General features: G+C 58.8%; 1 protein-coding gene across 1 annotated transcript in view; it reads right to left on the bottom strand.

Annotated features, from left to right (window-relative positions):
• Positions 1-5912, bottom strand: part of ARHGAP23 (Rho GTPase activating protein 23) — a 68339-nt gene extending 62427 nt beyond the window's left edge. The window contains exon 1 of the mRNA XM_035027466.1: positions 5822-5912. Coding sequence (XP_034883357.1) covers positions 5822-5884 — 63 coding nt within the window. The 5' untranslated portion in view covers positions 5885-5912. The remainder of the gene's footprint in view (positions 1-5821) is intronic.
• Between the last annotated feature and the right edge of the window lie 9958 nt (positions 5913-15870).

The raw sequence follows: 15870 nt of genomic DNA, 5'->3' as shown, positions 1-15870 counted from the left end.
CCGTTTCCATCCTTGGCTTGTGGGTCTCAGTCATCCCTAGGCCCCACCCTGAGTTTGCCTCTCCTCCCAGGGATTCAGGCTGAGCTTTGAAAGGGTCACTTCAAAGAGGACCTGGCTGCTGAGGGCCCAGCCAGACCCAGGGACGGCTCCTCCTCGGCCAGATTCCCGGAGGCTGGGGACAAAGGCCCCACTGTTCCCCCGACCCCCAGACGCCCCCAAATGCACTGGGCATAAGAAGTCTTTCTTTCCCCAGTTCCGCTCTTTACAGGCCACAGCTCTGCCACTGGGAGTAGCCCTGGCTCCTCCTTCAGGAGAGGCTGGGGCATGAGGGGACAGGGAGCTAGCAGTCCCCCCTCTACCACCACCATACCCCCTTGGGCAGCCAGGAGCTTTGGAGCTGACTTCAGGACTGGCAGCCCAGGGGCCTCCCTGCCCCTCAACCACCAAGCCCTGCCCAGGCCTGCGATGGCCTCCTCCTTCTTCCATCCTTCAGAACCACAGCCGCCCTTCCACGCCTCCTCCAGGCAGCCTCCCAGGACTCCCTCTCCTCAGAGGAGCCTCCCAACCCCCCAACCACAACAGCCAACCTCTCATGTTCCCAGGAGGCTGGGGCTCTGCCCCCTCTCCCTGGTACCCTGCAGCAGGAACCAGGTCTCACCTGCTCCCCTAACTTCCTACCACAAGGTGCTGATCCCAAAGCATAGCCTTTAAAGTTTCTGTTTCAACCCTTCACCCAATGCCTGAATTCTTTCTAGTCCAGCTTGTGCCTGCTCACCTCCACTGATAGGAGCCTCATCACCTCCAGGGGCAGCTCATTTGCTCTGACTTCTCCTTGTTGCGCCAAAAGGATGTCATTCTCGTTTGCATCCATTGATTCTCATCTGTCTAACAATTGTTGCTACTAATGGTTGAGATTACCAAATGTCAGCCCCTCTACCTATATCATCTCATTTAATCCTCTCAGCGATTTTGAGGGATTATTTCAGGGATAAGAACATGGAGGCTAAAAACAAAGAACCCAGTCGCCAGGGCCACATCACATAGTGAGTAAGGGATAGAGCTGAAATTTGAACCTCAGCCGGCTGAAGGCAGGGCCCAACCAACCTGCCCCCCAGCGTGCCAAGGGGCCACGCCAGGCCCAGGTCTCTTGCCTGCCATGGTTGCCTGTATATTAGAAGGACATCTCCACACTGAGTGTTCTTTTTTCTTAGCCAGCTCCCTGCCAGACTTTGTCAGCAGATGAAGTGTGACCTAACCATGCAGATGACTGATGTGATTTCAGACCAGCAAATGGGGGGCAGAGGGGTAGTCAGAGGGAAAGAGGTCCCCTGCCCAGGGGCACATGGGTTTCAGGAGGTTGGAGGAGATGACCCTGGGCCTAAGGTTTAGGACTGGAGGTAGCTGGAAATTCAACCACTTCCCATGGAGGAAAGGTGCATGGGCGGCCATGACAAGCCCTGCCTTAAACCAGACACTCTGTCTACCCTCCAACTTGAAAGGGGCAGAATCTTCCGCCAAGGCGATGCATTGGGCTGGAGATCTCAGGGCCAGAGAGATGAAAAAGGAACAGGACTTGTTAATCCTGCCTGTAGTCTTTTCCCATGTGCCCATTGCTCAGCCCCATCCCCTTAGAATTCTGGGGGAAGAAGGAGGGAGTGAGAGGGGCCCCAGCAGCCCCTGTTAAACCTTCGAAGGCAGTCATGACAGGGTGTGAGCTTTCCTTTCCTCTCTGGGTTTAGATCAGGCACTCCTGGCACACAGATAACACAGTGGTGCACCTCTAGGCTGCCTTCCCAAGACTCCAACTCCAGCTACTTCCAAAGGGTTAGATTACAGCCTTCTGTGGTTTCTCCATATTCTATCAACCAGTCAGTCAACAAACATTCTCTGAGTACTGGCTGTGGGCCTGGCCCTGTGGACACCAAGACAAACACCACACCTTTAGGGCTGCTTGGAATGAGGTTAAGAGCACAGTCAACTCCTCAGCTCTGCCACTTACTACTAGCTGTGTGACCTTAGGAAGCCACAGAATCTCTTTGGGTCAGTTTCTTCATCAGTGAAATGGGATAATGATAAGGTACTTTCCTACCTAGTGGTAACCACTATGGAAGTAGTTCCTATTATTACTTTCCTTGTCCTCAAATAACTCCAGGATGATGGAGGCAACTGATGTGTAGACCAGCTGTCACAATGCCAGGGGGAGAGCTGGGCATGGGGCACCCTGGGAGGCCAGGGGCAGGGCTGCTCCCCCTGGCCTCCACTTCACAAACATTTATAGAGAGCCGCCCTGTGCCAGGCGCTGTGCTGGTCACTGGGGACACAGAGATGAACGGGGCACATTGTCCACTCATCCCTGCTCCTCCCCTCTGTCCCAAGGCCCAATCCCAGAACACTGCACTGAGGGTGGGGGGCGGCAGGGGTGGGGGGCACCATGACAGAACTGCATGGAGAAAAACAAGGCCTGGGAGCCTGGAAATCAGGACACCTGGGTTCATGTCCACCACTCACAGGCCACCTGACCTTGGGCACTGTCTAGCCTCAGTTTCCCCATTTTAGCATGAAGGAGTTGGACAAGATAACCCCTCTGGTCCTGACCCACTCTGACAGGTAACAAATAACCCCACTCCCACAGACCTTTAAACTCACCCCAGTGCGGTCCCTAGGCCATCTCAGCCTGCTGTCCCACTGAGGCAGGGGGGAAGAGATACCCGCCTGGTACTGACTGGCACTGTCCTGCTAAAGAGCTGGCACAATTTCGCATGAAATGGGGGGGCCTGGATCTAAAGGCGGGTTGTCTGAAGGGGGTGCTGGGGAAAGGCAGAGCCAGCTCCCACAGGCCCTATTCATGGCTGTCTCTGGGGAGGGAGAGAGAGCAGGATAATTAAAACTGGGCTTTGTCCAAATCCCTGACCAAGCCAATATCTCACCTTTGAACCCCTGCAGCCAACAGAGCAGGGCTGATGCCCCTTTGGAAGGAAAACACCAATGAACTGAGCCCCAGTCCAAGGGCTGTGGGCTAGCCTGAGGTGGGGTGTGGGTGTTGGGGGAGTCAATGAGCTGATTCCACACCCACCAACGTTGGATGGGCACCTAAGGCTTTGCCACCCTGAGGCCTCCAGTCCTCTGCCCTGTCCCAGCCTGACGACAAGCAACCAAGCTCCCATCCAGCGAGAGGTTAACCTTGTTCTTGAGCTGTGGCCTAGATGGACACAGATCCAGGGTGGGAGTGGCATGGGACCAGGGAAGGCCCAAGAAACAGGATGGCAGGGTGAGAGCATGGATTCTGCAGCCAGATCGCCACATTCCTTCCCCAGCTCTGCCACTCGTTAGTGATGTGACACTGGCCAAGCTATTAGCTCTCTAGGCCTCAGTGTCTTCAACTGTAAAATGGGGACAATAACGGTACCCACATCACAGTGGTGGTGTGAGGATTAAATGAAGTAATTTTTATAAACCCTGGCCCGGAGTCATTGCTACCTACGTCTTAACTATCAGGTGTTTTATTAAAGCAATTCCCGCCTCCTTAAAAACACATTTTTTTTTCAGGCACTAATGTATGCACTTATTTGCATATATTTGTATCTCCTCTGAATCTCTCCAGATTCCTACACTTGGAATCCAGTGTCAAGGGATCTACCTAACCCACTGTCCTGGAGGAACCTTCCTTGTGGGATGTTCCAGGCCAGACTGGGATGCTGCAGCTCCGTAAGCCTCTCCCTACAAGTCCCCCTGCAGAGCTAACTGCAGTCCCTCACACTATAACTTAGTTCATTCTCCTTCTTTATCGTCTCTTTTAACCTTATATACCAGGTAGTCCTTCTGCAATGAAGGATGAAGTGACGCATGCCCCTGCCCACTCCAGCCCTGCCCTATTCTACAACCAGCACCATCCCTCATCCCCACTCCCATCCCTGGCAAAACTGCTGCACCCCTGGCGGACCAGAGGGGCCTCCTGCCTCTCTTCCCCATGGGCTCAGGGCAAGCCTGATGAGGGGGCAGAGAGGTCCCCATCCAGGCAGCCCAGCACGAGGCCTACTCCCTGCGTCCAGTCCCTCTCTGCTTGGGCTGGGATCCTTGTAAGCCTGCCCCATTGCCCATGGGGTACCAAAGCCACCTTCCTAACAGCACGCCCCTCCCAAAGTTTCACTTTATGCCAGGATCTCATCAGGGTACCCAGGTTCTAGCCCCAGCGCTCTCACTGTGTGGTCTCAGATCTGAATACCCACCCTGCCCGCTCACAGGGCTTTTGAGGTCCTGGAATCCAGCATCGAAGGTAAAAGGGATTTATTGCTCTTATCATTCCCAAGGGGAAGGTCAGGCCTCAGCTTCTGGAAAAGGAGTTCCCAGCCACCTAAGGGTAGACCCAACCACCTTGCGAGCAAGTGGCCGAGGCTGGGGCTGGGGGCCTTTGAGTTGTTTGGAGGCAAAATGACTGGTTATGTAATGGAGATTCAAATCGCATGCCAATGAGCACATCTCAGTGAGAGCAGCCACTCTGGGGAGTAAGGCTGTTGCCCTGGCATAGAGGCAGAACCACATGGAATCAAACCCCATCCACCCCCAGATGGGCCTGGAGTGGGGGTGGACATGGTAGGGGGGAGATGAAGTATGTGTTGTTGGGGGTGGGGGGTGAATCCATGGGGCTCAGGCTTAATGACCTCCACCCCCACCCCCTGTCCATCCTGAATTTCAAGTTTGTAATTAGGAAACACTTTGGCTGAAACGTGCAGGGAGAGTCCGGGAAGAGAGATGCAGGTTGAGAAAGAACTGAGCATACGTCCAGCGTCTGAGAAACACACCAGTCTCAGAAAGAGTTTGCAAAGCACCAGACCCCAGCTCCATCATGGGATGGGGGGCGGGCAGGGGAGGCAGCTGAGGAAGAGCATCACTAAGTCCTCCAGCCTTGTCAGAAGAGGAAGAGGCCTCGGCCCAGACCTTGACCACAACCTGGACCCCAAGGGAACTTCTTTTCCAACCGGGGAAACGACTGTCCCCAGAGCGCCCAACGCTTCCACTTGGGAAGGAGGGTGGTGCAGTGTTGGGGTACTCCAGCACTGGGCAACCGGGCTCGGAGGCCCTTACTGGCCCCTCCCCAGCTTCAGCAGCTGGCAGATGAAAGAACCCAAGCAAAGCAGCCCAGCGCTGAGTAATGCCCCTGGCACCCTGCGCCCAGACCCACCCCCAGCCAGCCCGAGGGGGCGGAGGGGAGCGCAGGGGAGCCTTCGGGACCCGAGGTTCCCGGGCCTGTTTCTTTTCCCCAGGAGCCAGTGGAGCGGTAGACCCGCTCCCTGAAGCTCGTCGTGCGGTCCGGCCCGGCAGGGGGCGAGTGTGGCGCGGGGAGGGGGGTGTCCGGCCTCAGTGGCCAAGGACATCCCGCTCCGGGAACCCCCTCCCCCACTCCCTCTCTCTCCAGCTGTGCCGGGGCCTCGCCAACGGAAAACGAAAACTCGGGCAGAGGAAACGGCGGCAGGCGCCCCGCCTGAAAAACCCGGACAAAAGGCGCGGGCCTCCCGCCCCCGCTGCCCGGCCGCGGGGGGCCTGACACCGCCGCCCTGGTCCGTGCCCTCTGCCCAGGCAGCCCCGTACGCGTCCCGGCCCCCTGCCTGCCTTCCTCCATCCCGCCCCCCTGCCCAGGGCACCTCTCGCTCCCGCCGCCTCCCCGGCCCGCCACCAGCCCAAGTTCCCTGCAGCCGTGCCCGCGGTGTCCGCGCCGTGCGCCCCAGGCCGTGCCCGCCGAGCGGGGGCACCGCGACCCCGGCCCTGCGGCCAGCTACCCGGCAGCGCCTGGATCCGCCCCCCTCCCCTGGCCCAGCGCCCTCACCTGAGGGGGCCGGGGCTCCGGGCGGGGCGGGATCCCGACCAGGCAGAAGGCGACTCCATTCATCGGGCGGCAGCGGCGGCTCTGCGGCCAGGGCACTGCTGGGGGCGCGGGCAGGGACCCGGGAGGGGCGGGGCCGGAGGGGGCGGGGCCGAGCGCGGAGTGCCCCCCCCTCGGGGGGCCAGCCCCTTCGCTCCTCCCCCTGCGCTCCCGACGGGGCGCACCCGCCGCCTCTCCCCAGGGCAGCTGACTGGCAAAGGGGGTTCAGGCAGGGGTTAGCGCCGGCAGCGGAGCTACGGGGCAGTGAAGCCTGGGGAACAGAGGTGGTCTCGGGGAGACAATTTGGGCTGGCCTCCCGGGAACCGGCCCAAATAGGTGGTGATCCTGGCTGGCCGAGGAAAGAGGCCAAGGGCACCCAACCCAGAGCTAGCACAGGGAGAGGAAAGGGGGAAGGAAGCGAGAGGGAAGCAAGAGGAAACATAGCCAGACAGAGGGAGTCAGAAACAAAGACTGAGACACAGAAAGCATGACAGGGACAAGATACAGCGTAGAGAGCAGGAGAAGACAGAGACAAAGATAAAGAGACCCAGGATTGAAGAGAGGGAAAGACAGAAAAAGGCTTAGGGAGCCTTCTGTCCAGAGATTTATGGAGACAAGGACAGAGATGGTGATGCCCGTGGGAGTGGGGGCGGGAGGGAGCTTTCAGGGGCTCCAGCCCCTCTATCTAGGGTCTCCCTCCTAGGCCCGAGTCTCAGTCCAGGACCCCAAGGAGGCAGAGGAGTGGAGGCTGGAAGAGAGAGGCTGGCAGGTGCCCCAGCCCTTCAGACCCCCAGCCAGCCAGCTCAGGCCTCTGGACCAGCTCATAGATCTGCTCTGCAGGGGACAGCAGAGAGGGCAGAGATGGCCCCAGGCCTCCCACTCACAAGCTCCCCACAGCCTTCCTTTGGGGCTTCATGCCAGGGTGGGCCCAAAGAGCCACTGGGGTCCTGAGCCAGTTCTTCATTTCCCTGCCCCCAAGCAGGACCCCTCCAGGCCATCTCCTAATGATCCGGGAAGAGATAGTCCCACAGTCCTTCGTTTCTGACAGAAAGTTCTTTCTACTGTCTAACTGACATCCTTGTTACTTCCTGTATTTCCTACGGCCTATGCTTACCTCTTTTCCGTGCCTTCTTGCAGTTTTAACGGGCTCCTGTATTCCTCCACCCAGATTATGAAGAAAAGGTGGGAGAGGCCACAGATAGATAGGAATAGGATTGGGATAAGACAGGCAATGAAAGTGGAAGGCTGACTCGGTTCACTGGAATCACCCACCTCCTCTGGGCAAGGAGACCTCATAAAACCTGCCTACTTCACCACCATCACCAGCCCCAAGTCCCCCACCCAGGACCAGGGACTCAGGTCCCAGAGCAGGTAAGAGTGGCCCAGACACCAACTAGGCCATCCCTACTCCTGTGAGCCTGAGGAAGGACATACTGACTTGGTTTTAAATCTTATGTTTTATTTAATTTCTTTGAAATTCCCTGGCAGTCCATGGAGAGGGCGGCTCTCACAATGATGGAAGGGCACGTCATGACTCCTCGTCCTTCCCCACCTCTCTTCATCAAGGTCACGAGTGCAGCTGGACTTGTCCCCCTCTTCTGAGAAGTCCTTCCTGCCGTCTAACTGTGACCCATCATACCGCCTGTATTGCCTTGCATGGTTTTCAACAAGGTTCCTGTTTCTACCTCCCTCTGTCCTATAGCTCCAGTGGTCCAAGGCTTGCTGCCACCCTGGCTCAGGGGTCTCTCCTCCCAGGACAAACGGGCTGTCTCTGTAAGGGGGAAGCAGTGACACCTGGGATCCAAACTGAACTGCGGCTGTACAGGGGAGGGGAGGAGGGTGGTGACCGCTGGGGTGCCCCTGGCTCACTTTTTCCAGAGCCTGATGCCCTCAGACACTGCGGGAGGCAGTGAGAGGAAATGAGCTCACTCCGGCCAGCAGATGAATTCCTCCCTCCACAATGCACTGCGCTCACCTCCCCCACCCTCTCCCACTTCCCAGAAAGTGCGCTCTTCCCCCACCCTGCTGCCCTTCCCACCTCTTCCTGCACCTTGACCTGCACCCCCATCCTGTCCTGGCCCTCCCCCATCAACCTTCTCCAGCCCCTCTTCCTCCCATCCTTTCCCTTGGGCTCCCTGGGTCTCACTCCCTAGTCCTACCACCCAACCCCAAATCCACTTCTATTCCTGGCACACTCTTTCTCTGGGGGTCCTGGAAGCAGAGCCCAACATGGGTGGAGGGGGTCCTTCACTAAGGACCCTCCTTATATTCCCCCTCTTTCTAAGCTCCTCCCCCAGCCCAGTCACCTTCCTCGGTTCACAAATGCTTTTTGGGAATCCTAATATATGAAGGGGTGGGGGACTGGAGGTTGCCCCTGGGGAAATGGGGATAAGACCTAGCTCCTTCCCTTGAGGAGTCCTAGTCTTACCAATCCTGACTCTATAGTGAGATCTCCGAAAAGGAACAATGGAAGGCCAGAGAAGCAGAGGAAAGCTTCCAGAATGAGGTGGCCTTGAGCTTTTAGGGGCTTCATGGGTGAGGTGGGGGGGCGGGGAATGGGGGTTAAAAGCATTCCAGGGAAAAGGACTATCAATAGGCAAAGGCAGGAGAAAGCAGACTTTAGTGATATGGCTGGAGCCAAGCAGAGGGTAAGGAGGGTACAATGTAGGCAGGAAGCATGGAGGGATGAGGAAGGAAACGCGGGTGGGGATATGCCGATGGAGTGACTGGGCCTGAGGCACTTAGATTCTAGCCTGGCCAGGGGCAGGGATTTAGGCGGAGATGTGCCACATTGCAGGAAAGAAGGAGAGCAGCAAAGAGATGCGGATGGCCAGGGGGGGACACTGCACTAAGGCAGAGGCAAGAAACATCAGAGGCCCCCCAGACCAACTGGCTGTTGCGGGAAGGAGACGGAAAAATCTGGAGTGTTCTCAGGGAGACGGGGCATGCCAGGCACTGTGAGTCCTTTGTATGTATTATTCCAATTCAGCCTTACATTATTCCAATTCAGCTTTGAAATAGATATTATAATCCTCATTTTATGGGTAAGGAAACTGAGGCCCAGAGAGCTTGAGTATCTTACCCAAGTCCACCCAGACTTTGAATCCAGGCATTTGGGCTCTGGAGTCCACACACTTAACCCATAGGCCGTACTGCCAAGCGAAGTAGTGACGAGCAGCTTAAACTCTGGGTCCATCTCTCGGAAGAGAGGCCTGAACTGGAGACAGGGCTTTGGAAGTCATCAGTAGACCAGGGGTGTGGTTCAGGTTCTCCAAGGACAATACAGAGGGGAGATTGGATACCAGACAGGACCTGAGGAGCATCACCTTTAGGGGCCGGTGAGGAAGACAGGGAGGACTGAGAAGAAGCAGGTAGCCCGAGGAACTGTGTTGGGCAAAGAGGACACTTTCAGAGGACCGGTGGAACCAGAGGCCAAATTATACAGTGAGGAAGAGCATCGGGGATGAGGAAGTGGAGTCAGGCCTGTTAAGAAAGTGAGCAGCACAGGTGAGCTGTGGGCGAGTCTTGGGCAGGAGAGAGACGGAAGGGGTGATGAGTGGGGCGAAGGAAGAAGCAGCAGAGCCTGGGGCTCCAGAGGAAGGACCTGTGTCCCCCAGCTCCAGCTAGGGCGAGGAGAGGAGCATGGGGGCAGGTCAGGGAGGGGTCCTCAGACCAGAGCCGCCCCCCATGGCCAGGATGAGGCCTGGCCCAGGAGCCAGCTAGGAGTTACATGGTGTCATCAAGGAGCACTGACCCTAGAGTCCAAAGGCCTGGGTTCAGGTTCCCATCCTGCCCACCTGGTCGCTGTATGTTTTTGAGGAAAAGGACATCCTCTGAGCCTATTTCACCCTCTGTAAGATGAGAACAATAAGGCCTTCTCTGCCTGCCTCCCACTGGGGGCTCACACTTGATAATGGATTCAAAGCACCCCGGGAGCTGAAAAGGAGAAACAGTGGGTGGAAGGTGGGTTATAGGAACCGAGGCCGCAACCCTAACCCTGGACAACAGCTTCGGCCCTTCCACCGAAGGGGAAAGAGCACCCCCTGGTGGAGAAGGGTGGGAGGGCAGGACTCGAGGGGATCGCGGAGGAGAGGCTTGTTCCTGTGCCTCTGGCTTTCAGTCCCCCAGCTTGTCCTCTGCTTGTCCCCTGAAAGCAACCCACCCCCACCTAAATGCTCACCTCTAAAGCAGGTGTGGGCCCAGTTCATTCAAGTCAAAAGATATTTATTAAGCTCTGACTACATGCAAACTGCCGTGTGCGGTCGTGGGGACCGTTGATGTTCCTGCCGTCTTTGGGCTCAAATTCTAGGGAAAGCAAGCAACAGCAAGGGATGGCTGCAATGTGGTGGAAGCAGCGCACTGAGGAAAACAAGAGGGCCTCCCACAATGAGGGCAGAAGTCAGGGGCCCTGGAAGGCCCTGTATGGCCTAGACCTTGAAGGCTCTCAGCGGGCAAGTGGCAGAGGAAGGAGGCCTGAAGCTGAGAGCTGGGGAGGGCGTGGGGCCCAGGTTCTGGCAGAAGCCCCAGGCATCCCACAGAGTGGATCTTGCTGAGCATCTTTAATGGCATAGGGTGGGGCAAGGGGCCACTCAAGAAGACACCAGTCCCCACCCTCCTCCCTGCCGCCAGGTCCCTCAGGAATCCCACCCGAACACCCCTCAGAGAGGGAGGCTACATACCCCCTAGGCTGATTGGGGCCAAGGGGCATTGGTAACCTGCCAAACAGCTGGGAACCCAGCCCAGCTGGCTTGGGGGTGGGAGCAAGAGGCTGCAGCTTCTCCAGCTGGCAGCTGGGCAAACAAGCCACACCCAGTAAAACCCTGGTGTCAGGGCAGGGGATGGGTGAAAGATGCCCAGCCCTGCCATTCTCCACCCACAGCCCCTCAGCAGAACCATGTTTGTCATGATGCGGGGAGAAGAAGAGGCCCTGGGCTGGGGTCTCCACCCTTGCAGGGTCCCAACCGTGTGATACTGGGTCATGGGGGACCCTGTGGCCTGGACTGTGTGTACAAGGCTAACAGACGACTTCTAAGCACCATGACATCACCTAACACATCACCAAGATGTGTTCAAATGTACTGAGTACCTACTGTGTGCCAAGCTCTTTACAAACATGATTTCATTTACCCCCCATGACAACCCTGTAAGGCAGGTATTATTAGCCTCACTATATAAATGAGGAAACAAGCTCCGAAAAGTTAAGTAACTTGGCGAAGTCGGATGCCAAGCCACTGCTCCATGAAGCAGGATCCCTCTGGGAGGAGCTAGGCCAGGTAGTGTTTTCCCAGCTCCAGGATGCTAAATTCTGAGGTTCTATGTGAGGGTGTTTAAATTCTTGCAGCAACTGGCCTGCAGTCCTGCTTTTGCCACAGGCCCCCAGAGCCTGCCCAGCTGTACCAAAGCCCTGCACACAAGAGGGCCCTGGTCCACTCTCCTCCCTGTCTCCATTTTGCCCTTCTAGGAGCGGGGGGCGGGGCAGGGGGGAGAGGAGGGGAGAGGAGGGACACATGGAGGGAAGAGAAGAGGAGGGGAAGGGTGGAGGAGGAGGGGAGGGGTAGCTCCCACTTTCCCCTGGAAGCTCTGGAAATCCCCCCGCAGCTGCTCCTTCTCCTCTGTCTGGCTCTGAGCCAGCCCTGGGAGGGAAAGGGGAGTAGATGGGGAGAAAAGAGGGGCAGGGCCCTGACCACAGGGGGCAAGCCCCTCCGTCCTGGCACCCACCCCACCTGGCAATTCCAGCCCCTATGAGAGATTCCAGGCGTGCTCCCCTTTAAGAGACCCTACGTGCCAAAATCCACGCATACCACACAGACACATTGGGGCGGTTCTTGCACTATAAAAGGATTCTTCGCTTTACAAGAGGGCTCAGCACATGGGAAACTTAAAATAGGAGCTTCCCCTGGTTGCCGTGAAAGAAGCTCCGATTTCAGAAGCACCCCATACACACCATGCTTCTGACACATCCAGAAAGCCGGTGACACCCACGGGGGCCCCAGGGCTGGGGCTGCCTTAAGACATTAACATCGGCCTGGGCACCTCCCTGGTTGTGCTGAACATCAGAGTCCCCATTGGGGAGGGACGTGTCTCACAGTCCAGCAGACGGGCTGACTGCTGGGCTGCTTGGCAAGGTGTCCTAGGACACCTAGAAAGGACCCGGGAAACCACCGCTCAGCACAGCTGCCAGGGATTTCACAGCAGCCCAGAGAGAGGACAGATACCCAAGACCTCCCCGTGTCCCTTTGATGGGGGCGGGCAGGAGCCCAGTGTCCTACTCTCCTCCCGCTCCCTCCTCCCCTCTGCAATGCCAGGGCACAGGGGAGCCCGGCTCTGTCCCCTGGGAAAGCGAAAACAGCTGACCCCCAGAAGAGGTCCGGAAGGCTGATGGGGGGGCAACTGAGGGCTGCTTTGAGGAGCGATTCAGGCCCAGCTGCACTCCCAGTAAGATGCCTTTAGGGTCCTCTAGGCAGAAAGTAGCGATGGTCCCTAGACCTACCTCTCCTTTTTTTTTTTTTTAATTGAAGTGAAATTCACATAACATAACATTAACTGTTTTAATGTAAGCAATTCGGTGGCATTTAGTACTGTCCCCCAACCCCTACTTTTTGCACTCAGAGTGGAGCGGTGGGTAGAGCCGGTAAGGATGGCAACAGCAGATAATGACGAATGGAGTCCCCTTCCCCCTGCCAGGCCTGGTGCTGCCACCGGCCATTTAAATTAACAACCAAGATGCCAAACAGGCCTGGAGACTAGACCAGCCCACAACTCCGCTCCAAACATCACACCCAGCCCAGGGAAGATGCCCAGAGCACTTCATGCCTCCCCAGAACTTAGGATCACCCCCTCCCCTGACTCCTCACCCTCTACCCCTCCTCTCACCCCTCCTCATCACCATCATAGACAACCCAAGAACCCCTCTGCCAGAGGTAGGGGGACTGTGCTCAGTCTGGAGGGGAGGGGTCTCAGAGACCAGGACCCCAGGCCACTGCTTTAGGCAGAGCAGTCCCAAAGAGCCCAGGAGTGTGGATAAGCCCCGCACTTAAAGGCGCGCCCAAGGACAGAAAATCCCACCACTCCAGACCCCACCCCAAGACCTCCTACCAAGTCAGGATTATGAAGGAAGTAAGACAATCTCAAGAGCAGCCCCCTCACTCCTGTCCAGCCTGCTGCCCCTCTTAGAGGAGGAGACTGATTGCCAGTCAGAATAGAGGCCCCCCCTCACTCACGTTAAGGGGACTGGCCCCCCTTCTCCATTTGAGCACCCTGGAGGGGGTGAGGAGCTCCAACCTGAGGGAGGCTTCATCCCTGCCCCTTTCTGATGGAGACCATGTAAGGGAAAGACAGCCCCCAGGGCCTGGCTGGGGCTGCAGGTCTGTATTTGGGGGGCATACGGAGAAGCTGCCCAGCCCACCCCATCTTTTCACTGCCATGAAATGGTGGCAGCAGCTGCTGCAGCTGCTGTAACTGGGGGAGGAGGGGGAGCCTGGCTGGGAGAAGACCCTCCATGTGTAGGTGGGGGAGGGAACCGGCTGTGTCGGTCGTGTCCTGAGGTCTCACTAGGGGGTCGGCGGTAGTTGGCGTGGGAGAGCTACCTCGGCCTCCTGTCACTCGTTCATCCCGCAGGGCCTGCAGCCCCCTCAGGCCCGGGATCCTAGCAGGGGCTGAGAGCTTACCGAGTGAGGAGGGGGGCTTCTAGATGCGGGGGCTCTCCTGGGGGGGGAGAGAGGCAGCGTGCGCGCCCTCTGCGCGCCTCCCTGGGTGTCAGCGTGTGTGTGCGTGTGTGTGTGTGTGTGTGTGTGTACCCACCAGCTCAGGGTCACACCAGCCCCGTCCCTCCCCCAGAGCGCCCGCGGGGCTCGCAGCCCTAGCGCCCCAACCCCCCTCCCCCGCGGCGCGCCCACCCTCAGCCCGCGCTGACGGCCCCCGCCCTCCGCTCCCAGACACGCACCCGCGCCCCGCGCCCGCCGACCTGCTCCATGCTACTGCCCGCTACGCCGTCCTCGCCGCGCCGGCCCCGGGGGGCGCCGGGGGCGGCGGCCCCTCCATGCGCCCTGTCGGTGCGGCAACCCGGCGACCGCCCAGCGCGAGGAGCGCCGGTTGTCAGCCGCCCGGACCCCCGCCCCGCCCCGCCCCGCAGGCCCCGCCCCCTCCCCCCACCCGCGGGGGGAGGCGCGGCGCTCACACCCGCGCGCGCGCGCGCGCACACGGTCACACACGCACGTTAATGCACAGCCACTCACATCCAGGGGCTCATCCCTGCCAGCACACCTGGTTCTCCCTGCCCTGGGGACACTGTTAGTCCAGAGAGGACACCCTCCGAGCGAAGCCCCTCTCTTCATCTCCGAGATTTATGAGTTAGAAGGCCCCCCCTCCTCATTTTACAGGGGCCACAGAAAGGTTTGCCTGAGGTCACCTGGCAGCTTGGTGACAGAGCTGAACCATGGCCCAGACCACTGTCTCCCAGGCTGATGCCCCTCCTCAGGGTTTGCCTGAGAGCAGGTCAGAGACACCCACAGAGCCTGGGACGCAGGGAGACGCGGCCCTGGCCCCCAACCTGCGAGCAGGGGTCTGGATCCTGTGACCTTGTGAGGACAGGAGATGGTGGGGAGGCGCCACTCCCTGCTGCCAGGACCCAGCCTCTGTTCAAATGTGTTCTGAGGTCCTTGGCTGGGTGTGGGGAGCAGAGATGGAGATTCCTGTCGCCTACCGTGTGCCATGCCCCACGCATATGCCAAGCAGGAGGAGAGGCTGAACTGTTGGCCCACTGCTAGAGAAGCGTCATCTGAAGCCCCCGATGCTGGCCAGGCCCCTGACTGCTGGTAGTGGCGCCACCCACTCTGGTAAAGACAAAGAGGTGGCAGAGAGACTGCCCCCCCCCCCCCCATCAGAGGCGGCTCCTGACTGCGCACTGCTCCTCTGTCCTGCCCCTCACCGGGCAGGGCCGAGCTGAGGGTGAGATCACATGAGCAGGCATGTGAGAGGCAGGCATGCTGCCCAGGAGCGTGGAGTCCAGAGTGGACAGGGGTGGGAATTAACCTGCCCTGAGGCGGGTAGCAGGGTGGGAGCTTCGGTGGGCAGGGGCTGGCCGCCTAGACCCGCCCCCCCGGGGGCCAGTGCCCAGCCTGGCATGAAGGGGGTTTCACCCCTTCTCACTGCACCCTGGCCTCTGTTGGGCACCAGAGGGTGAAGGGGCAGAGGGCGGGAAGCTGAGATGGGACGAGTTAAGATCTTCAGTGGGCCCAGACAAAGGGGGCTTTATAGGCTGGGTGTGGGGGACATGCTGGGGGGAGGGAGGCAGGAATGCAGGCCGGGGAGGCCCTGAGCTCATGGGCAGCCCGGCTTGGGGCTGAGGTTGGACTCCCCCAGTCCTCCCACGCTTGGGCCCTGTGCGGTATTTGCTGCTTTGCTCCTGGGACGGCAGCCAGGAGCCCTGGCAGCCCCTCATCTCGGGCCACCCGTCTTCTCAGGGGTCTGGTGGGCACTCCCCACGCACTCCCAGTCTTCCCCGCCCAGCTGGCCGCAGCCTCTCTTGGCTTCCCTGCCATGCCCTCTCAGCGGCCTCGTGGCCCCTGTCTGCTACCCAAGTGAGTGAGTGCCCTGCTGGCTGCCTGGGGGAGGGGAGGGACAGATTTGGGTGGGGTCACAAGGCTAGGGGGTCAATGGGGCCCTTTGTCTCTTCAGACGGAGTCTGTCCTGGGCTAAAGAGACAGGAGACCGAGAAGAGTGCTAGCCAGCAAGCATGTACCCCAGACCCTGACCCCGCCTCTCCCAGGCCGCAGTGGAGCTGGGCCCTGGGCTGTGAAGGCAGGCTCCGTTCTTCCCAGTTGTTTCCCTCTGATTCTCTTTCAGGGATGAAGCAGCCACTGGGAGGTGAAGACAAGGAGGAGGAGGTGGCTGTAGCGACAGCAGACACCCACGATGGGCTTTTGGAACAGCTGCTGCTTGGCTAGACCTAAAGTCTGGGGTTGGGCTTTGCAAAGTTGAGAACTGTCTGTCCCCAAAGATGCTGAGCTGGCCCT

Source organism: Mirounga leonina, unplaced genomic scaffold (genome assembly GCF_011800145.1).
Source record: "Mirounga leonina isolate KUSES-001 unplaced genomic scaffold, KU_Mleo_1.0 Mir_200, whole genome shotgun sequence".
Classification (NCBI taxonomy): Eukaryota; Metazoa; Chordata; class Mammalia; order Carnivora; family Phocidae; genus Mirounga; species Mirounga leonina.
The sequence above is the reverse complement of the archived record's forward strand: the minus strand, read 5'-3'. Positions and strand labels throughout refer to the sequence as shown.